Source organism: Cheilinus undulatus, linkage group 4 (genome assembly GCF_018320785.1).
Source record: "Cheilinus undulatus linkage group 4, ASM1832078v1, whole genome shotgun sequence".
Lineage (NCBI taxonomy): Eukaryota > Metazoa > Chordata > Actinopteri > Labriformes > Labridae > Cheilinus > Cheilinus undulatus.
The window spans coordinates 30,251,055-30,274,815 of NC_054868.1; the positions used below are offsets into that span (position 1 = coordinate 30,251,055).

The window sequence follows — 23,761 nt, forward strand, 5'->3', positions numbered from 1 at the left end:
CGTCAACTCTAACTCGAGTATGAAATGATAAAAATTTTGGTGGTCAACGTTTAAGATTTTAGACTTCATTTCCATCCTGTGTTTGTGATATTTCTAGATCACTTTAGGGATTTTTGTCTAACTTCCCATTGCACTGGGATTTTGTCATATTTGGGACAAACCTACAGTTGGACATGAGGGTAAACTGAGTAGATTTTGAAGAACATTGGTCATTATTATATGCCTCAATTTAACTCTCATACACTCGATTTGCTCTACAATACAAAGTCAACGAATCTAATTTAGGTTCTAAGTCATTTTCATTTACAGTACTGTGTAGAACTTTTAGGCATGTTTGGGCCAAAAACTGGCTGAAATAAAGCCTGTAATGGCGAGTAAGCCCACCTGAGGGCAGCATAGGGCAGAAAGGAGGATTGACACAGCCCAGGCCATGCTCTGGATGTCCTTGTCTATTACCACAGGCATGGGGAAATAATCTGTTGAAAGAAAAACAAAATCCACACCATAAGTAAGGACACAATAAGGGCTGGATGTGGGGAGTAAGCATGGCCTAAGTTGGTCTATCCAGGCGGGTAGTAGAGTTACCACGAGCCCCTAGCTGTGCTGTGGATGTTCCAATGCCCCCCCGCCCCCAGCCCAGGTTGTTGCACAAAGAACCTACTGATGAATCCTTGGCACCCTGCCTAAAACGTACGCACATGGCTGTAGATTCAATGCAAAACTTCAGGTGGGCTGCCAGCAAGGACCTCCAGTAACATCACCAACATCAAGATTTGTTGTTCTTATAATAAAACACTAACTGCAAGGTACACAAAACATTTGAAGGATAATGACTTTAATTATTCTTGATCTACATACTTCATTATGATAGTTGATGCATCAGTATCTGGGTGGGCACATAACCCCACTCCATATTTTTCTGTTTGATATCATGAAATAAGGTACAAACTTGTAAGGTAAAATTCTACTTTACATTTACATTTGAACAGGCAAATAAACTTGACAGTCAACTCTTGAAAACACTTACTCAGCAGTAGTAACATCTTTCTGAACGGACAACAGTCAAACCAATGACAAGACAAAAAAACTCTTAGTGATAAATCTCGACTTCTTGGCTGATTTGTCACATTTACCACCCTCTCTGTATCTGTTTAAGATACACATGTGCAGAAATTTGTAATCAACCTAAGCTCTTTTAATTAAAATGGAATAATGCCACATTTAAGAGGCAGTATAACCTATTTTGCTCTTTCAAATTACAGTAATTCTTTGCAAACAATTTACTCAGTCCAGTCTTGAAATTTAATGCTAATGGATTACAGGTAGAGTCGGTCATTGTTAAAGCACAAAATTAGAGGTTCAACCCCCAGTTCCTCCAGCCACATGTTGATGTGTTCCCTGGCAAATTGCTCCCAAATTGCTCCCTCTGCTGTTTCACTGGCTTGTGAATGCTTCAGAATGGACATAGTTGATACTGATGGTAACTTTGCATGGCAGTCCCAGAGTCAGTGCTTGAATGGTTAAGTGTCACCTGTGGTGTTAAAAGTGCTTTATGTAGCCAGACAGCTAGTGAGTGTTAGGGTGTGTATGTGTAAAGGGATGCTCTTTAACCAATCAGAGGTCAGACAGAAGTGATTTTACCTTTTCTCTTAGCATTTTCACAGCTGTTTTATCAGCCAAGCTAATGCCAAAGATAATCAGGAACTAGGTACTGTCCATAACAAAATAGCCAAACAGTTCAAAGCACGTAAAAAGCAAAGTCAAGTGGGCTGTCCCACAGAGCAGGGTGTGATGAGGTACAAATCTACAGTCTGACAGAGTCAGAGTGTTTCCAGTTCATAACTTGTGATCAGCACAGGCTGACTTGGAGAGAGCTTTAGTTCGTAGGTGGTCGGACACAAACGGAGCAACAACCTCTGATTTATTCAGGTGAACATGATGATCGCCTGGTACTGTTACAACCGAGTCCTGAAACAGAGATAAACAAAGAGAGATACACAGAATCACACACCAAAAAAATAGTTATGCTATCAAAACAAACAACTTCAAACATGTTGATCATATTTTTATCACTTACGTTCCTCTCCTGAAAAATGTGGAGAAGTGATGAAGTGAATTTATCTTGAGCTGGTTCAGAGAGCATCCTGTCAGAACCACCTCCTGCCCTGAAAATACATTTATAACCACAAGTTTAATTAAAGGACAGAGGACAACATAAAAGTGATTGCAGTATAAAGACACCTGTGTCTGGAAAGTCCAGTAGTAGTAGTAGTGGAAGTATGTAGTGCTGGTTGTGGTTGTGTGGAGATGTACTTACACATTGCCATAATACTGTAACGCAAACATAAATATCAATAGAGTTCTGAATGTCTTACAAAATCAGTAAAATAGAGGCTTGGATCTTCGACAGCAACACCAGACTCTGCTCCAAACTGAGGCGCATTGTGTTTTTCTGAAAAATAAAATACAAACTTGTTCCCATGTGTTGTTCGAGCTAAATGCCAATGCGCTACAGAAAATAACTATTTGAGAAGTGACTTACAAAATTAACCCTCAGGTCTCTGGAGAAAACAAACCCTACAGAAGACAAATGATTTGACAGTCAGCATGTGAGACAAAGTAAAGTGAGATTATCCCCCTCAGAGAGAAGAAGAGATGAAGACAGACCTCCTTCGACTGCAGTCAGACCTCGCTCTAAAAGTATGTGGACAGACTGTTCAGAGAGAGCTGAGTTTGCAGCTTTTAGCCTGAATAAAAATCAAACATGTTAGCTGCTGATTAGGGAGACAATGTGGAGAGAAATCTGATAGCAGGCAGGTTTACCTTTCAGCTGCCTTCTCGTAAGTGTAAATTCTTTTCTTCTCTCCTTTTTCACTCTCGAATCGAAGCATTGAATCCATGCCCTGCCTTATCACTTCTGATAGCTTTGCCTGCAGAGGAAGGACAGAGAGAAACTCCTGAGAGGAGAAGAAATCACAGCAGCTGACACAAATCAGGTACATATAATTGTCAGGAAAACCAATTTATGTCCACATATCGATGCCCACTGGCCACTGTGTCTTTAGATAACAGTATAGATCTCTGTCCAATTCAAACATCCTTCATTTAAGAGGATGTTAGTCTGTTTTACTCCTGTTTTCATCTGATCCCCCTATGATAGCCATCTCTGAAATGTTTTGACACCTTTGTGCTCTAGGCAGTTCTAGCATCAACCCTGAATTCTTACTTAACCCTGTTATTTTTTCTTCTTTCTTGAATTCCCAGTCAGCCTATTTTTAATATGCATATTGAAAATGGTGGGGGGAAGCATCCTGCATTTAGGCTGCTTTTCTTCAGCTGAGACTGAGGTTTTATCCAAGGTGGAAGGAATTACTGCTAGGACTAGTTCCAAATACCTGTTCATTTCAGCACAAAACCTTCAGGCATCTGCTAGAACGCTGAAAATGAAGAGGAATTTCCCCTTTCACTATGACAAAAATCTAAAGCATATATTTGAATCTACAAAAGAATAACTTCACTAGAATAATTTTTGGGATGGCTAAGTCAGAGCCCAGACCAGACTCCTGCTAAAAATCTGAAGATTGCTGTGCACAGGAAATGTCTTCAAAATCTCACAAGTTTTGAGCCCTTTTGGGCAAATTTTGCTGTTAGACACCTACCCTAAAAGACTGAGCGCTGTAATTGAATCAAAAGGTGCTTTAGCATAGATTTAGTCTAGGAGTAAGCATATTGGTCTTTTTAATTAATTCCTTCTAAAATATGTTTGTTTAACAATGGATTTGTACATTGTAGAAGTTAAATCAAAGGTGAAACATTCTGAAATGCTATATCTAGGCCTCATTTTTTACATCACAAAAATGTGGAAATTCAGCAGGGGGTGTAAAAATTTTTATAGCCACAGTAAATCTCAAACTGTGTGAGTTGTGCTGTCCTTTGCTACAAGAAAACTCTTTGCTCTCTGCAGGCTTGTGGCAAGACTGAGCTTTTTATGTGATTGGTGTGGGATAGGAGAGGGGGCATGCTGAGGCTGTTTGAATGCCCCCCCCCCCAAAAAAAAAAAATTAAAATAAAGACAATGAAACAGGTATTGTTATGAGCACACTGTGAATGAAAAAAAGCATTCTCTTCTGCAATAAATGTGTAAGTTATTGTAAAAAAGGAACTATATATATTATATAATGTTCTAAAATTACTTTCAGGGTCCCTGTCAGTCATGAGCCTGTCTAGATCCTAACTGTCTAGATCCTAACTGTCTACATCTATAATAGTTTTCGGAAAGTTTCCTACTGAATCTGTAGGTATGAATCCATAAGTGTCGAGAAGAATAAGAGCATCCACCATCTCAGGATACAGAGCAGTGAACTGTGGGAAACATTTGAACAAAAAGATGAGCCACATGTGAAATACAAAAATTCGACAGTCTCTGTTTGGTTTTATTTTTAATAGAATAGAGATGAGATACTTGGACTCACCATTCCTGCAATGTCTCCACCTGTAAATAAAAGAGGATTCTCACTTTGACTGCCTGTTAAAACAGCAACTTTTATAACACAGAATAAATTCAGCTGTACAGCTGCACTCACCCATACTGTGAGCTATGATGGAAAATTTCTTAAGCTGCAGCGCTGTGGGAGATAATTTCACAGATTACCAAACAGGCGAGTTCACAGAAAAACTGAGCAGGTTCTGAGACAGTCAAACGTCCTGCTGTGGTTCAGTTAAAGCATAAAGAGAGTCTAAAGAAAGTCCTGAATTTGTCTAACATCATGTAAAACTGAACAACTATGAAAAATGATTCAATAATTTAATGCAATCACATACCAACAACAACTCTGCTGACATCCAGTGCATATGAAACTGGAGTGTAGAAGACTCCAGGAGGAAGATGGGAGGACAGACCATGACCTGCAAGATCGACCGCTATGTATCTGCACTCTGAGAGGAGACAGACAAAACACTCCATCATTTAGGACACATGCTTATAGTTTTCTAAATATTTCCTGTCTATTCTCAAACAAGCTCAGTGCTGAGAAACCAATAAAAGTTGTTGCTATAGCAACAAAAATGGGTGAAGCTTTTGATCAGGTACAGTTACACTGACATCGTCACCGTGACCATTGCAATTGATCCATGGTAGGTAACTAAGGACTGAATTCATGGAGCAACTCCTCTAATTCCAGGGCATTATAGGTAATTACCATTATACAACATGTAATCACATGTTGTATAATGGTTGTGGAATTTTGCTGTTTGTTTTAACTTCTCAAACTAAATCCTAAAATGGCCTCTATACTGCCACCAGTTAAAGGTGAATATTAAAAACATGAGCAGCTTTAAAGCTTAGCACATTTCATACACACTCTGAGCTCTACTGGCACAAATTAGAAGATGATATACCTCTCCATATACGTAGGACAGCTAAGCCCCCCAGGACCTACACATAAAATCCCAACAGAATAGGCTTATACCCACCTGCTCCTGTCAAAAGATCTATGAATTAACTATTTTTAAAAATTGAATAACTAAAAAACAAAATACATAATAAATACTAGAAAAGCACTCGGAGAGCGCAGACCTCCACCATTAGCCCTATCTCCCAATAGTAAAGAATCCTTTAAAAAATTCCTGGATCCAGACAGTGAGCCGGATCACTCCCAAAATTTAATCAGTTCTTCCTTATGCCATCTTCTGAAAATTTCACCAAAATCTGTCCATAACTTTTTGAGTTATGTTGCTAACAAACAAACTAACTAAAAACTAACTAACAAACCCCGCCAACCACATAACCTCCTTGGCGGAGGTAATAAATAAATGATAATAATGATAATGATGAGTTTACGCTTATTTTTTTTAAACCTCTGTGCATTAAAAGCCCCGTACCCCCTCTCTGAGATCTTTGCCACCCCCCTTGGGGGGCCCAGATCCTTGGTTGGTAGCATTGCTCTAGCTTATGGTGACATCGAAAGAGAGATGATAGCACAACTCCTTGGTTCAGTCAGGATCAGTGAGATGTGTGCTTGTAAGAGCAAATCAGTCTTCAGTGGCTTTATCAAGGTGTGTTAATCCAGCTTTAAGAAATATCAATTAATACAATTTTAGCACGACTTACATAACATACTATTACAACATACATACTTGAGACATACTGAGCGATTTATAAGTAGTGGATGAGTTGAGACTTTCATTAGAGGACATATATCAAATAAACAGTAGCTATGTATACCTTTGTTGTAAAACATGGCAGATGCCCTGAGTTGGAATTAAGTAACTCTTTTATTTAAGTCGTTTCACCTTGAAACTGAATTTAAACCTTTCTTTCAATGTTTGTGTTATACTTATCTTTTTCAATTAAAAAAGAAAATTTTAAATGTTTTACTTTATATTAAAGGATCCATTTACAAAAGGTTACTCATTAATATGTTCAAAGTCTTCTCAATGACAAGCAGATCTCACCTTTAGGTAGAAGAGGAATGAGGGTGCTGAATGAACCACAGTTGTCAGCCCAGCCGTGCAGGCACAGCACAGGATAGCCATCATCAGGACCCCACACACGACCTCTGATCTCTCCCCATGGGACAGTTACAGAGAGCTCTGAAACTACAACAGCGTGCAGTAATTACTCTGCTCAATGAACACTAGAAAATGGAGAATTTATAGGGAAAGGCGAATTGACACCGATTATTGTAACACACCTGTCAGCTAGGATACAGGATGCGTTGTATAAATTTATAAAAATATTTAGTTCATTGAGTTGCTGTGGACTGAAATACATTTATGACTCCTGACAGCTGATGAACTTTGTCTTCTCATCCTGCAGTCAACATTATGAGACTGTGGTTGCATGATTTACGTACAAAAATATGAAAGAAAAACTTAACCTGTCTATCGACTACAGCGGAGCTGCTTCAGACCATAAGATAATCTAATTACCTTTTCACGCCGTTTTGCATAAGTTTGTGAGACTAGCTGTCACTTTCATAAACAGGGAGATACTTTAGAGTGCTATTAGTGCAGTCACAGCCTGTTCAAAGCTTCACCTAATCTGCCTTTGTTTTACCTTCTTCAGCCATTGTTGTTGATGTTGCACCGCATCAAAATCTTGCAGAAGCACTCGCAGAACCTAAAGAAATAAGTTCAACACAAAGTCAGGCCACCTCCCTGGTCCATGAAACTAAACTTCGTGGCCTCCGGTTGCCATATGTCCACTAATTGTAGCCGGAAGACTTCGTTAAATCAACAGGAACTCTGGTATCAGTGGGTCTTTTTCTCCCGCACGTCGGTCTTACAGGCTGAGCCTCCATAGATACATGCAGCCAAGGCAGAGCAGTGCAAGAGTTGGTGGGTGAAAAAAAGGTCAGAGCCGAAGATAGAAAAACTGCAGTTCTTTGAGTGTCCACTTGAGGCTGTTGTTTACAACTAGGTCCAAAGACGTTTGTGGTCTGTTTATTTTCATATATCACCTTTTGAATGATTTAGGCCTTACAGTTATGCATTATTAGCAGCATGTTATTTTGAGTAGTAAGAGGGAGCTGCTAGCCATCATCGAGTCAACCACAGGTCTTAAACGTTGCTTTTTTTGTGATTAAAAGTACCTTCTAGGATATTGTGCAAATATCTGACTATTGATATTATGTTTCCTACACTGTGTGGTTTATCGAACTTAAAGGCTACCCAAAAAGTTTCCACATGAGTTTTGTGAGACTAAATGAAAATCTGCTGTAGTTTTACATGCTTTTTTTGTAATGGTAGCATTAATTTGGAGATGTAGTTATATTCCCATGGCAGCCTTTTTCCTGAGATGTCTCTCTAATGGAGGAGAACTCCGTTAAATTTCAGGTAATTTGTCATATAAACATTAAGATTCCAACTACTGATCTTATTTTCATTCTGTTCTTATTTAAGAGTAACTATAAAGACAATGAAAACTGGAAAAATTGGAGCTAGAGTTTAGACCCACAGAAATAGACTGAGTTGAATTTAATCCCCGAGTATAGTTAACTCCATTCTGAGTTAAATGGCCTTCAATGTTGTTGTTGTTACTTGAGAGGGTTAATGCATTCAGTGTTAGTCTAACTCTGTAGAGAGTCAATTGATCGAAGCTCAACCCACTACCATTTCAAAACGGGGAGGCAGAAATTTGTTCAGTCAGGGACACTCTCGTCATACATGGAGGAGGCTGGGGTGGAGGAGGTTAAGCTTTGCCAGTAGCAGCAGCAGCAGTGTGGTTTTCATTTTATATTGAATGTTAATATCTTCACCTAAAATGTACATATCTATACCTCTGTGGTTATCAGACATATATGTGAACTAGGCAGTGGCTGAATAATAATAATAATACATTCAGTCTGAGGGTAGCTAACCAGTTATCAACCGGTTGTTGTTGGTATTTGATTGAAAGAATAGGGATGATTTTATTTTTGCCTTCACTTCACCATGAAAACACCATTAAAACCCTTTAGGCGCCACAGTTTTTTCAAGAAAATTTTCAATTCTGATATCAAAATTTCAAAAGGCTGTAGCTTGAAAGTGGTTAGAGATAAAGGCATACTGTAAATGAGAAAAATCTTAAGTATGACCCAAAGTTTGTGATGGGAGTAAATTCACTCATCTAATTTGCATATTCTGACATCACCAGGCAGCGGCCAGCTGTAGCCTGTTTAATTCAGCAATGTTGCTTGTAGCAATTTTGCTACTTTGGCGCTTACACATTAATGTTTTATTCTATGGTCCTCAAAGGGACCAGCCAATGAACAAGTTTCATTTGGCCCAGAAGATGTTTTGGAGAGAGGTTTTCTAGAAAATAATTACATGTGATTTTCATTAATTGAAAAAAATCAAGCACAGGTGGAGTAAAATACTCACACAAATATCAATCATGGTTTTAAATGAGAGCCGTTTAGGAGCTGAAAGAGTCGTCTCTTCTTGCTGAGCTTAGCCAAATGACCTAGACCCCTAAAGAGATTAAAATCCCATTACTAGTGGGAGTATGGTCCATTGGTGCTCAAGCAGAACCGCTGACACTGTGTCCCAAATATAATTTATGGCAGCCAGTGTATGCTAATCCATTCAGGGCTGTCGTTGGGTTTTCCTCACATATATTTATGGACCATAGGGATGAAGACTTTTAAGTTTCTTTGTAACTTGTGAAAACAAAATACTGAACCACAACAGCAATCACAATGGGGTTACTGTGACCTGATATCAATGATATGATAACCTATGCAAAAGTATCTTCTTTTGTAGATTTATTTTATAGCAGATTTAACAAGGATTTCACAGGATTAAGATTACTGATTGAATGTGGAAATGTTGGTGAATTTGTAGACTTGTGAATTAATGTCACTCAGCTGTGATTTAAGTTTTGGCCATGAGAGACATATCACATAATCTCTTTTCATACTGTATATATTCATAAAAACATCAGAATGTTATTTAATAATTCACATCCATTAATAGATGTGAGCCTTTTTAAAAGAAGTACATGAGAGTTTCATAGCAAACCACTTTAAAAAGACTCATGGGAGCTGTAGCTGTTGATTTATCTCTATAATTATGTCAAATCACATCAAAACATTAATAGAGTACAGTGCTATAATAGAAGTTTTTATTCATTTAAGGGTCAGATTACAGCATGAAACATGTTATGATTAAAAATCCACTAAAGAAAGTCTCAGTGGAGAAGAGAATGTGAGACACTGGTTGGCTCAGGAGTACAGAATGACTTGTTCCTCTTTACTACTACTGCAAAGATTTAAATTAATTCATTTTGTCTCTTCTATCACTCGAGTACTCTCCTTTTCTCCTCACTGACTTCATTCAAAGTTTCAAGATGAAACATGAGGACAGACTTAAAAGGCAGTGTGCGAGTAATAAAATATTAACAACAGGCAGCAGACGTCTCAGACATGCAGTGCATTTCAAACACTCGTCAAAGACGGCAGGTACAAGGTGATAGAAAAACAGCATGTGAACACCTGAGGGGCAGCAGGAAGGCAACAAGCCAAGAGCAGAGTGTGGCAGCCTGAAGAAATAAATAACAGACAGTGACGGACAACAAAGTGTAAAAGAAGAAGGCTGTTATGAGGAGAGGCTGAAGGCTGACCAGGCATTGTTTTGTCTCTATCATTCTATGAAACTCTGCATTCTTCTTCAAGGAATGTCAAAAAGGGTTTATTGCTCTTTTTTATGAAAGACTACCCAAAAATCTGGCAGTTTTATGGAATTTAAAATAAAATAAAAGATAAAGACTCAGGACCCAGTAGATGAAACACACCTGTGTACAGGAGGCTGTCTAATACAAAAGTACATTCATTGAATCTTACAAAAATTGTAATGAGCCAGTATTGGTGGCAGTTCAGACATGAATGTAAAAGTGTCACTTTACATGGGGTTGCAGTCAAAGGTGGCCATAGTGAGATAACTTTACACATCCTACCTATATGTGTGAATATAAATCAACCTGCAACCCTCACTACTGCAGAAGAGCAATAAACTGTAGACCCTTCACAGTTCAACAGAAGCCTGCTGGAAAAGTCCCATAAACAATTGTATTAAAAAGCCATTTATGACATCTGGATTAAGCATGTTTACAGCCTGATTACAGTGAACTAAGGTAATGCATGACTTACAGTCAATCCAATGAGAAGTAAATAAGATGCAGTTTGCTAAGTATTGGATGCAATAGTACAACATCATAACATAACAGCATTTTACTTTTCCATCCTAACCACCAGAGGTAAATGGTCACGATGTACAGGTAATGACTGTTCTTAAAAAACACAGTCAGCACTAAGCTTAAAGCAGAGCCAAGACAAAAACAAAAACTGAAGTTGCTTAAGTGTATCTGTTTTTAATGAAAGAAACGTAAAATAGCAGTAGTACTGTGTAGCTCATTAATCCTTCATCTGGTGTCCATTTTTAAAAATAAAAATCAGAAAACAGGAAGTTAACATCCTTCAACTACTTCAGGTCAATAATAGAAATAGCTACACCATGAGACTGCTACTGTGATGAAAGAATTTTTATTACTTAGATGTACAAACAGAAGAAAAATTACGTTTTTTTCGCTGTCATGAAGAATATAAAGAAAAAGCTATCCTTTTTTTCAACGACTAGTGCTAAATTATTCTGACGCTTTTTCTTGTTAGCAAATACTCTGAACCATCACATCAGCGTCAGCTGAGGTTTTCAAGTGTTACTTTTCAGGAGCTTTCTTCACTGATTATTTTGACATGTTACAGAATTGTATTTTCTGATAACAAAACAAAAAAAATGTATCATAAAAAAAAACATGTTGACCTTGACATCAAAACAGACTTGACATGAATTCCTACAATTTATTGTACCTGGTTGGTATTTCCACCTTTGAAGTGGTTCAATAAAACAACGATCAAAACAGAGAAAATACAAAAGTTGGCTGTTTTTTTGTCCATATCTGGTCACTTCCCCCCACTGTTTATCCACAGACTATCTGGAGGCATTTCCAGTCTGAATAGCAGTGAAAATGCACAGAACAGTTAAAAAAACTCTAAATAATTCAGGAGTCAACAAAGGTAGCATGAGCTGATGCCTATATAGCAGGATGGCTACTGAGGATTAAGCACCAAGGTGAGTGTAAACAAAGTATAAATACAAGACCTTACAAAGTTGTTAAAATTACTTTTGTATGAATCAAGGCCAAATGAGTGGGTTATTGTTTTATCTATAACTTAGAGGTCCCTTCATCTGTTCCACTGTCTGACTTCAACACTTTAGTTTGCAGGAAGTCGGACACAAGAGGAGCAACGACTTCAGGATTGTTCATATGGACATGATGATTGCCCGGTACTTTCACCACGGTATGCTGAAAGACAGAAACAGCCTGTGATTAGACACATGTAAAAAAAAAACAAAAAAAAAAAAAAAAAAAAAAAAAAGTGGAACATTTTAGCCACTTGGGAACAGCTGAAGGAAATTAGATGCTTTGAGTGAAACCCTTTGGGGAAATCCAAGAAAAAACATAAAGGGCTGCATGCTTTTATGCAGGAGAAGTGATTTACCAATAAAACTGAGTTGAGGATTTCTCTCTTAAATTTGACATCGTGGTCCATTTCTACATTTGATGTTACAATCCCTGAGCCAGACACTGCACATTATCACTAAATCTTCCTTTAACCCTGAAGAATCAAATAGAGAAGTACCTTCAAGAGTGAAACTTAGAAATGTGTTTCTCTGAACTTGAAAATCCACCATACATCGATTAAAAAGATCAGCCTAGTTCTGAACTACCAAGATGCTTGATCCAGGAGTGACCTGATCGGTGTCCTTTACATCTTCTTGCAGTCAACCTTTTAAAGTGCATTGTGAGTTTCGTTATTTATTAAAAGATACAAAAATGGGAACAATGGGAAGTAAACAGGGCAAACTGAATTCCCCAGACTTATGATGATGCCAAACCTTCGCAGCCAAAATCTGGGATCACACCAAAGTCAGTGACCTCCTGGTATTTAACGTGAGCTGTACTCTAGCAGCCGCACCCACAGTCAGTACAAAGCACTACATAACCTCTATTTTGACTCTTATATATGATGCTTTTCCATTGTGACTTTTGGACACACCAAATCCAAATCAAGCTGTGCTGATAAACTCCTCCATCACCAGCTTGGTCGCACCGGGCTACACTGAGCCACACCCAGAATGGTCTTGCTCTGGAGCTAGCCTGGTTGTGGTGGAAAATGCAAATCCCCTGCAGTGCTGGGATTCCATTCCGAGTTAAACCAAGTAGAGCCATGCTGATCAATGTAATGAAAAAGCCCAAATAGATGAACCGTCTTAAAGTGGTCAGTGTCAGTGCTGTCTGCTGACTGTGACAGCGGCATGGACAGTTGGAGTAAAAAACACTGAGCAGCAGTTGATAAAGGAATCTCAATCAGATGATCTTAACTTTAGTCAGATTTTACCAGTCAGAAATTATTCATGACACCTGATTTGAAGAAAAAGAGCCCTTGACCATCTGACACATATTTGTGATGATGTATAGTGTAGCATAATGCCATGCCACTGGCTAGTTATTTTAATTATTTACACACATGGACAAAATTGTTGGTACCCCTCTGTTAATGAAAGAAAAACCCACAATGGTCACAGAAATAACTTGAATCTGACAAAAGTGATAATAAATAAAATTCAATGAAAATTAACCAATGAAAATCAGACATTGCTTTTGAATTGTGGTTCAACAGAATTATTTTAAAAAACAAACTCATGAAACAGGCCTGGACAAAAATGATGGTACCCTTAACTTAATATTTTGTTGCACGACCTTTTGAGGCAATCACTGCAATCAAAGATTGATCAAAAGATGTTCAATAGATTTAGTTCAGGGCTCATAGAAGACCACTTCAGAATAGTCCAATGTTTTGCTCTTAACCATTCTTGGGTGTTTTTAGCTGTGTGTTTTGGGTCATTATCCTGTTGCAAGACCCATGACCTGCGACTGAGACCAAGCTTTCTGACACTGGGCTGCACATTTCTGTCTAGAACACCTTGATAGTCTTGAGATTTCATTGTACCCTGCACAGATTCAAGACACCCTGTGCCAGATGCAGCAAAGCAGCCCCAGAACATAACAGAGCCTCCTCCATGTTTCACAGTAGGGACAGTGTTCTTTTCTTGGTATGCTTCATTTTTGCGTCTGTGAACATAGAGCTGATGTGCCTTGCCAAAAAGTTCCAGTTTTGTCTCGTCTGTCCATAGGACATTCTCCCAGAAGCTTTGTGGCTTGTCAACATGCAGTCTGGCAAATTCCAGTCTCGCTTTTTTATGATTTGTTTTCAACAGTGGTGTCCTCCTTGCTTGTCTCCCATGAAGTCCACTTTGGCTCAAACAATGACGGATGGTGCAATCTGACACTGATGTACCTTGACCTTGGAGTTCACCTTTAATGTCTTTGGAGGTTGTTCTGGGCTCTTTTGTTACCATTCGTATTATCTGTCTCTTTGATTTGTCATCAATTTTCCTCTGGCGGCCACGTCCAGGGAGGTTGGCTACAGTCCTGTGGATCTTAAATTTCTGAATAATATGTGCAACTGTAGTCACAGGAGCAGCAAGCTGCTTGGAGATGGTCTTATAGCCTTTACCTTTAACATGCTTGTCTATAATTTTCTTTCTAATCTCCTGAGACAACTCTCTCCTTCGCTTCTTCTGGTCCATGTTTAGTGTGGTACACACCATGACACCAAACAGCACAGTGACTACTTGTCACCCTTTAAATAGGCCGACTGACTGATTACAAGTTTGTAGACACCTGTGATGCTAATTAGAGGACACACCTTGGTTGAACATGTCCCTATGGTCACATTATTTTCAATCTTTTCTAGGGTACCATCATTTTTGTCCAGGCCTGTTTCATGAGTTTTTTTTTTTTTAAATAATTCTGTTGAACCACAGTTCAAAAGCAATGTCTGATTTTCACTGGTTAATTTTCATTGAATTTTTATTTATTATTACTTTTGTCAGATTCAAGTTATTTCTGTGACCATTGTGGGTTTTTCTTTCATTAACAGAGGGGTACCAACAATTTTGTCCACGTGTGTAACTGCTGCATTTATCCACCAGAAAAGGGGCACTGACTAATACTTCTTTTTAAACATTAGTAGCATGGTTATTGACGATGTTTTACTAATGTTCCTGGTCTCTTACTAGATTATGCTTGCTAATTAGTAGAAGAATGATATTTATAAAATTATTTTATGAAATGCCTGGAGATGAACAATTATAATAAAAGGCCAAAATAATGATATTATTCTTGTTCCTCTTCTAAGCAATATCTCAGCCCTCTGTCACTCTTAAGTTTTCATGAAGTGAAAGATTGTGTGTTAAAGTTTATCACAACTGTTACAGCAGCCAGAAACTCTACACATTTTCCTGATGTCCCTTACATATCTGCCAAAATTACATTTTCATAGAAAGTAATGTTTAAGGAAGAAAAACTGTTCTTCAGTCGACTTTGTTCAAGTGAGATCCCACTGCTGTAATGATGTCAAGTCAACCCAAGTCTCTACACACTCCCCTTTAGCTCTGTTTATTGTCTCCACCAACTCCTAAAAGAAAATGGCGGGTTTTTACACCACTCCATGCTAAAATGACTTATCCTTTGCAATGAAGACATAACTGATGAGCTGTATGTTCATGTAAAGCTCTGATCTGAAGAAGGCTGCACACTCAGATCTAAATTCCTTGTTAGTTCATCACCACAATCCCCCACTTTTAAACATTTCAGTAGAGGTATTGAGGACAGATGGATTAAAAATCCTTTTTATATCCACTTTTGATTCTGCCTGTGCTTTACAAAATAAAAGCACAATCTCAAGTTAATTCCCCCCATAATTTTCACACCCTCTGACTTGTAAAGAGGCCATAATTGGTGATGTTTCTTATCTGCAGCATTTGACCAATTTCCAGTATGTAGGTCAGTGCTGAAGTTCCCTGCTATGAAAATTCCTTTAGCCTGAGAGACACAGAGCTCTTACTACGCTGCTACTTTGCATCTGTCTGTCTGTCTACTAGGCACAATTACACACAGAGGCTTAACAGCTAAAAATAAACAGAGAGATGCAAGCATACCTACTTTACACACACAGACTGTAGAAGTACACTCACATTTCTGTCCCTATAAGCCTGAAGAAGTGCAGATGTAACAATCTTCTGATGTGGTTGAAGATATATTTCATCAAAGCCTGCTTCTGCTCTGAAAAACAGAAGTGACAGATTATACGTACATTTAGAAAATGCACTTTTTCCTGCTGCAGCACTGAATCTGGCACATGCAATGAAGAAATGTGAGGTCTGAAAATATCTTACAGAATAACTAGAACAGAGGCTTGTATCTTCGACTGCAACTCCAGACACTGCTCTGGGCTGAGGCGTACTAGATTTTTCTGAAAACAAAACATATTGACATAAGTACTCTGGGCTTTGCATGATTACACATACATCGACTATTTTGGAGATGTTTAAAGTGAAAGATATTGGCCGGTGCAGTTCAGCAGTAACCCACCAGATTAATACGAAAGTCTCTGGAGAAGATCACTCCTGCAAGAGGGGAATTTATTTTCATCATTAGAAGGAAATTATTCAGAGAGGGACGTATTTTTTGCAACAACAAGGGCTGATATTAAATATAATGCAGAGTAGAGGAAGATAAAGATGTACCTCCTTCCACTTGAACAAGACCTCGCTCTAAAAGGATATGCAGGGACTTTTCAGACAGACTTGGGTTTGCAGCCAACAGCCTGTAAGCAAAGAGAGGTTTTTATTCTACCATGGTTCAACAGAGAAAGTTATATTTGAATGGATGTTTGGTTTATGCAAAGGTACAACACCTCTCTGCTGCCTTTTCATGAGTGTAGACTTTTCTCTTGTCCTCTTCTGATTTTTTTTCATACTGAAGCATCTCATCCATCCCATCCCTCATCACTTTAGGAATTTCTTTCTGCAAGAAAACAGACATAAATAAATAATGAGGGAAGGATTTCAAAGAAACTTAAAAGAGAGATCTATGCACAGCTCATCTCTGTGAAGAACATTTACTCAAAGGACAAAACTGTGTCAGGCTGTCATGATTTTAATCAAATCTGACATTAAATTTTTACTTCAGATGGAAAGAGAATATGTGAGGTGCTGTTCTAGTAAATGCTTGCATAAACTCTAACCAAGACTTACAGCTTTGGCACCTCTGTTTTCATAACTTACTGTTTTTTAACAATGTTTTGGAGGCTTTTTGCACACTTAGTCCAATGATGTCATCCAAAATGCACACTGAGGAGAAGAAGTACAATGTCATGCTGTGACAGTTGTGATTGATTTTCTGAGTTTTTGGCACACTTCTAGGTTGTTAAAGTCCCTGTAAAGTGATGAAAAAAATCTGTATTTTAGGGATGTTGTATGACAGGACAGTTTGTTATGAACCACAAGACCAAATTTCAGTAGTGAAAAACATCTCTAAGTTAATAAAATTAAGCCTCAAAATCATAAAAAATGAGGCAGTAAATTCTGCTCTAGGATGGTGTGGGTGTGTTAGTTGAATGAGCTGAAGCCATGCCCACCCACAAGACAATATGATCCTCTCAAGTTTTAAAAAAATGCTTCTGATCAGTGTGCAGCTGCCTGGCTCTGTGAGACAGATCTTGGGGATTAAACTTACTGTTTTCTGGTACAAATCTCTGTTATGATGCATTTAATGACCTGTAGTCCTCTGTGGTTGATAGATATGGCAAATTTACCTCATAATGAACAAAACACAACATGTAACTGGCTGTTAACTTTCAATAAAAGGTCACATATTTTACCCTTTTAAGACAAGTTTATATTGGTCTCAGAGGTCCCTAAAACATGCCCGAGAAGTTTGTTGCTGAAAAAAAAAAAACTTAAGTATTGGATTTTTGCATGTCTAAAACCCCTCTGTTTCTGCCCTGCTCAGAGTGAGCCTTTTCTGTGGCTTTAAATGTTATTGTGCTGTCTGACTCCGCCCCTGACTGCACCCCCATCAGGAAGTAGATGTGGCTTAATGGATGTGGCTCTCCTGATCCTCCTCTCAGGAGATCAAGAGACGAGGGTGAAACTTTCTTCCAAGCGGACAGCTGTTGTCATGACATCATGAGGGAAAATCAGAGAACGGCTTTTTTCAGGACACATTTTCTGAAAGATGGAGAAAGAGAGGGGGGAGGGAATGGATTGAACATGATTTGGAAAGACACACACCTCTCTATAAAACGCCTCACAGCTGACAATGCATATCAGAGCAAAAACTGAGCCATGAGGTCAAAGGAACGGCCTGCAGATCTCAGGGACAGAATTTTTGCAAGGCACAGATCTGAGGAAGGCTACAACAAAAAATTCTGCTGCACTGAAAGTTCCCATGAGCACGGTGGAAGAAATTTGGCAAAAACCAAGACTCTTCCAAGAGATGGTCATCCAGCCAAACTGAGCAATCAGGGGAGAAGGGCATTAGTAAGAGAAGAGACCAAGAAACTGATTGTCACTGACTGAGCACGAGAGATCCTGTTTGGAGATGGGACAAAGCTCAGTTCCAGGAGGACAAACTTTACTTCACCCTACACCAATATGAGCTTCTGGCAGAGTGGCTTGATGGAAGCCTCAGGTCAGTGAAAAACACATAAAAGCCCACCTGGAGTTTGCAAAACGCTCCAAATGAAGGCCAAAGGGGTCATGGTCATGGAGTTGAAAATCTCTGCAGAAAAATCATAGCCTTTGAGCTCAAACTAACTGGACACTATTGCAGTGGTACTTTTATGAAAGAAGCTGCTGAACAGTGTTTTTCCAATAACTTTTTTTAGCTGTGCAATCGTTTTTCATTTTCCCTTTGAATCAACTGCTCTGCATGTTTACTTTTAAATAACAATGGTTTCTGCAGGATGCATCAAATTGAATCGAAGACATTTTAGGGTCTTTTAATGCTACAAAGAACACATTTCACTATCATACTGGACGAAGTAAGGCCAAACTGGTACCATTCATTGTAATATCATATCTTCTTGTTTTCTGTGGTAGATGATTTCTAATGATTGATTTTAACTGATGTGACCCTGATAGAATAAAATGAATAAGTAGATCATCAACAAAAATAATATCTAAATTTAATTTGAATTTTTTTTTCAATAAGTTGATTCATGCATTATACTGGCACTGGAATTAGGGTGACATTGAGAGTTTTCCTCCACTTTCAGATGTTGGTAGTAGTGTTTGCAAAGCACACTGAAGCGCCACCTATCATGGAGCCCATGATTACCAGTTATGCTGTGAAGACCAAGCTGAGTTCCTTCACAATCTAGAAATATTCACTTTAGAAGATAAGAGCTTAGTTCTGTTTCCTCTGGAGAGTGTGCTCAGGAATCTCAACTTAATGTAGTTTTTAATTTGGCTCCACCACATTTGCCGCTGCGCCATTACTGTCCACACTTTTAGTTTAAAAACACCAAAAGCAGCCTTTAAGATCATGAAAGTGTATAATTGAAGAAAAAACTGTGAACAAGGGTTTAATTAGTGCATGATCCTGCCTTCCTGCTGATGTTAGCCTATTCTAAGATGCTTGTTTGTTTGTTTTGGATGCATTTCAAATGGTTTAGAGAGATGGAATAAGAGAAAGATGTTGACGCCTGAAGCTTTGAATTTTGTTGACTTAATATGAGCTATTCTGGCATGTGATTTAATACTCCCTCTAGTCTTAATTAATTTGACTTAATTAAATATTATTATAATATGTTGTTATTGCTGTTACTGCAGGCCTTCAGTGTTGATTTTAAGAGGTTATTGTTAATTCTCAGGCTAATAAGTGTAAATAAATATCACTGTTTGTGATGACAGTTATTACTTATAAATATAATGGCAGCACAGCAGAGGAAATCAACATAGTTGGGGCACAGAAGAGGCAGGAGAAGATGAAAAGGATGTGAGTGGGGAAGCGTGCAATCAGATCACTACAGGATCTCAAGGTAGACAGTGGTGAGGTATATAAACACTGAACGTGTGAGGTCAATCACTATCCCGCCGCATTTTGATCACAGAAATTGCATTTTAATGCAGATATTGAGGGGGTCTACTATGTCATCCAGCTAATCCCCTCCCCCCACTTGCTGCTGTTGCATGCCATAAGATGATCACCTGCTGTGGTGGGCAGGAGTTTGAGTTTATTCAGGTATCATGCTGCTATGTAGAAATCCTAAAAACAAGCTGGAAAAGTTTCCTGTCGCATAAATCACTGAAACTACGATCAGCATTTTTGGCTTATATTTGAGGACAGAATGTATCCGAATTAAAATATGCAAAACAGTTTCATAGCAGCAGATTTTTGTGAGTTAAATTAAACACACAATCTAACCCCTTAGATATTAAATATGCACTTTGTCCTCCTCAATTCAAACTTTCCTTTCTTCAAAGTCTAACTATATTCAGGTTTACCAAGCATATAAATCATAAAGTCTGTGTTGATGTCTTCTGAAACCCTGTCCTGACTGTTGTTGAAGGTCTAAAACTGTTTTCATACTGGATCTGTTGGAAGGAATCCGTAAGAGTCCAGTAGCACGACAGCATCCACCATCTCAGGAAACAGAGCGCTAAACTGTAGGAAACACAAAATGTGGTAAATACACACAGCAGGTTTAAATAGTCTCTACAGAGTCAGTACATTGTGTGAAACAGTCACAAGATCAAACGATCAGTTAAGACTCAATCACGTACCATTCCAGCAACATTACCCCCTGAAACGAGAAAGAAATGAAATACACACATAAATAGTACATCAAATAGATACAAACATTTATAAAAAGAATAAAAATTTGTATTGCTGTCATTATGCTGTGAACATGCACTCACCCATGCTGTGGCCTATGATGGAGAATTTGCTCCACTGCAGAGCTGTGGGAGTTCATTTCACAGATCATTAAACAACTCCAGTAAAATATCTAAGAAAAAAAGTCTGTTTATGGTAGAAAGACAAAATCACTACTGTGATTGAACTGCACAATAGATGCACCAGAGCAGAGGCTGAAAATTAATTGAATGTAACACACCATCGACAACTCTGCGTACATCCATCACATAGTAAGGAAAGGCATAGAAAACTCCAGGAGGACGATGTGATGACAGGCCATGACCTGCAAGGTCCACCGCCACATATCTGCACTCTGAGAGGAAGGACAAAAAGAGACACTGAGCTTTCCCTTTATTAAACTAAAAACACGTGACACTTTTTGAATAAACCTAGTACATTTTAAGGATGACATAATGGGGAATGATGTCAAGCAGACAGGGTCAAACCAGGAAGCTTCATCATAACTTTCTGCCAACTTTTGGGGAATTAGTTTCCTTAATGAGTCAAGTAAATATCAAACCGGCAGCAGTAACTGTGGAATACGGCAGCTATATTGCACATAAGCTAAGAGCTATTATGATGAACATCTAAAAACTTAAGGTCTTGTTTAGGGATGCATGATATGATTGGCATATCTGTATAGGCAAATATGAAAATTTCTACTGATATTTACAGCCAATATTTTTGCTTTAAAAATCTGCCTATATTAGCTATGAATACTGGCTGTCTAAACAAACAAGTTAAAGGTTGGACCAACTGATATACAACAGGTGAAATCTTTTATTTATTCATCATCATTTAAGAATGAAATTTGTACATTTGTTCATCCTCAAACTTTTAATGCTGTGCTTGAAGAACTGAAGTTTTAGGTCTGAACAATATTTAGATATTGGTAGCAATATTAGCTAAAATTAATTTGTGAATATTGACATTTCAGCAAAAATCAAACATCATTCATCCCTAGTCCTGTTATAAGCATAAGGTGTTAAAACAAAGGTGCTAATAGCAGTGTCAAGCTTTAAACAAGTCCTTCCATTTTACCAAAACAACTATTACCTTTAGGTAGAAGTGGGATGAGGGTGTTGAATGAACCACAATTGTCAGCCCAGCCGTGCAGGCACAGGACCGGACGACCATGATCAGGACCCCAGACTCTACCTCTGATCTCTCCCCATGGGACCGGAACAGAGAGCTCTGAAACTACAGTTGGGAATAACCAATAACATCTCCAAACAATTTTATCATCCAGCTTCTCAAGTATTTTTTTTACTTTGCTTTTCATCTTAATTTAGATAGAAAAATGGATATAACAGGAAATCAAGAGAAAGGATGAGGAATGACATTTAGTGAGTGAGCTTGAAGGCCGGGCTTGAGCTGGGCTGCCGATGAAGAGGTCTGTAGCCTATACATTTATATTCTCATGGAGCAGGACTGAACCGCTGGACCATCTGTGCCCCATGTTATTAGCATTTTTGCCAGAATGGCTTGCTCTTTCTACTCCAGGAGGTTTTTTACATTTTATGAAATGCTAGAAAAGTTGTGCAGAGAAAATATTCTGGGGAAAAAGTGTTTTTGTTTAAGGAAATCCTCAGCAGGAAAATTCAATGTGCAATACTTAATACTTTCATGTAGGATTGAGTTAATGTACCTATGTATGTAGAAAATTGACTAACTTAATAAATCTAAGCTTTGGCTTGTCTTCCTTAAATGATACAACAAATTTTTTCGTTCTTAAAACAAACTAAAAAGCAACTGAACTGAGAGACTGAATTTAGATGGTCAAAATAAGAATCATGCAGTAGCAAATTTTCAGTTCATAAATCAGTTCTGCAGTTAAAGTTATTTTTATTTTCAGCTCATTCTTCAGTAAAATACTGAAAAATCATAACAACTTGTAGCCAAATTATTCACATTATTAAAATGAAAAAATTGAACACATGGAGCCCCTGTAGAGAAGTTTAAGAACAGTTAAACAGTTCTCTAATGGGCAGCAGTGCTTACTGGGTTTTTCGTAACATCTAAATGTTTAATATAGATGAATACAATAAACTGAACGTTTTAGTAACGGTTATAGTCAAACATTACACATCACATCGAGCAGATTCAATCATTCATAGTTCGTGTCTGTTGTCTTGAAGCAGGTGTATTTATCAAATGTCTCATAGAGAACTAAAGTTTCAGTAAACAGAAAGTTTGCGTACCTGCTTGTGAGATTGTCCTGGTCTGTAGATACCTCACGCCTTTAAGAGCCTGTATCATCGTGTAGCACAAGTCTGACGATATTAAAACATTGAAATATTACAAAATGTTAGGGTTAAAGACAAGAATATCGCTACTACCGGTAATTTTAACCAGAATGTTTTTAGTCCTTCAACATTACCGGCACATTTCCGGGTGTTGGAAAAAGCAAGGTGGGCTAAACCTGCTATTGGTTAAATGAACACGTCTAACTAAAGTTTAGACCAATGACTGTGAAGAAGAGGAGGGACTTACCTTTCACACCATGACCGTTGGCCAACAAGAACCTGTGGTCTTCAGAATCCTGAAGTTGTAGACAACTAATAAACAATTTACCATTTTCCATATACTACATGCAAATTGGGTTTCCTCGAATGGATTAGCCTTGAATATGCTGATCGATGAGCAAAGATATTTTCTTTTTTTCAAATTTTAAGATTTAAAGAAAATTATTACAATAGTCCTCTAATTGGAAACAAGGAAAAACACTGATTTTCCCTCATGCCAAATATGGGAAACTGGCTAACATTTGGTGACAAACAGGAAAAACCGCAATGAGTCTAGAATGAAAGCCAAATATCGTAAAATCCATGTTTTTCTTTTTTACTGTGATTGCCGGGGGATAAAAAGTTGTGGTTTCTGGGTTTCAATGGGGCACTTTGGTCACAAACACCTTAAAGGGGAACAAAAAGTGTAGAGCTTATTATTGACCTGTAAAGGGTTCTGGTATTAAAATTTCAAAAATATATTGAAAAACTTACCCTCCAAAATGTTTGTTGTTAGCATTGACACAGTCCAAATAATTATAAAAAAGAAAGCAATGACCAAAATAGCCATTAAATGGTCTATGTATATACCATCAATGGATTAAACTTGAAAATATTCTCAGCCTATTTCTCCGTATGAATAAAGAACACTAATTAAAAGTATTGTATCCCATAACAGTGTATAACATGCACTCTGAGTTAATCCATAATTATAAATAGGTTTTCTGAGAACCTTTCCAGTTTTCCTGAACTGTGTGACCCATCCACTGACTTCCATGATGTACACATGCACACTGTCTGTTCACATTTATTTTCAAGCACATATTTATTCAGGTGGCATCAAGCAGGGTGCATAAAAGGCTAAATGATAACACATAAGTGACACACA

The 23,761-nt window shown here is 38.0% G+C and overlaps 2 protein-coding genes across 2 annotated transcripts; both read right to left on the reverse strand.

Annotated features, from left to right (window-relative positions):
- Nucleotides 1-843: 843 nt before the first annotated feature.
- On the reverse strand, nt 844-7,304 carry LOC121509149 (serine hydrolase-like protein). The gene is made up of 12 exons (XM_041786388.1): nt 7,058-7,304; nt 6,454-6,597; nt 4,822-4,935; nt 4,584-4,625; nt 4,473-4,492; nt 4,288-4,362; nt 2,824-2,930; nt 2,668-2,747; nt 2,543-2,577; nt 2,376-2,452; nt 2,078-2,165; nt 844-1,968 (listed from the first exon to the last, which is right to left on the reverse strand). Exons 1-12 carry the CDS (start codon nt 7,068-7,070, stop codon nt 1,837-1,839), a joined length of 927 nt encoding a protein of 308 aa, XP_041642322.1. The 5' UTR covers nt 7,071-7,304; the 3' UTR covers nt 844-1,836.
- Nucleotides 7,305-11,005: 3,701 nt separating this feature from the next.
- On the reverse strand, nt 11,006-22,777 carry LOC121508811 (serine hydrolase-like protein). Its single transcript, XM_041785904.1, has 13 exons — nt 22,749-22,777; nt 22,570-22,641; nt 21,425-21,568; nt 20,568-20,681; nt 20,371-20,412; nt 20,236-20,255; nt 20,042-20,116; nt 16,362-16,471; nt 16,192-16,271; nt 16,037-16,071; nt 15,841-15,917; nt 15,640-15,727; nt 11,006-11,842 (listed from the first exon to the last, which is right to left on the reverse strand). The coding sequence occupies exons 2-13, from the start codon at nt 22,625-22,627 to the stop codon at nt 11,702-11,704; spliced, it is 984 nt and encodes a 327-aa protein (XP_041641838.1). The 5' UTR covers nt 22,628-22,641; nt 22,749-22,777; the 3' UTR covers nt 11,006-11,701.
- Nucleotides 22,778-23,761: the final 984 nt, after the last annotated feature.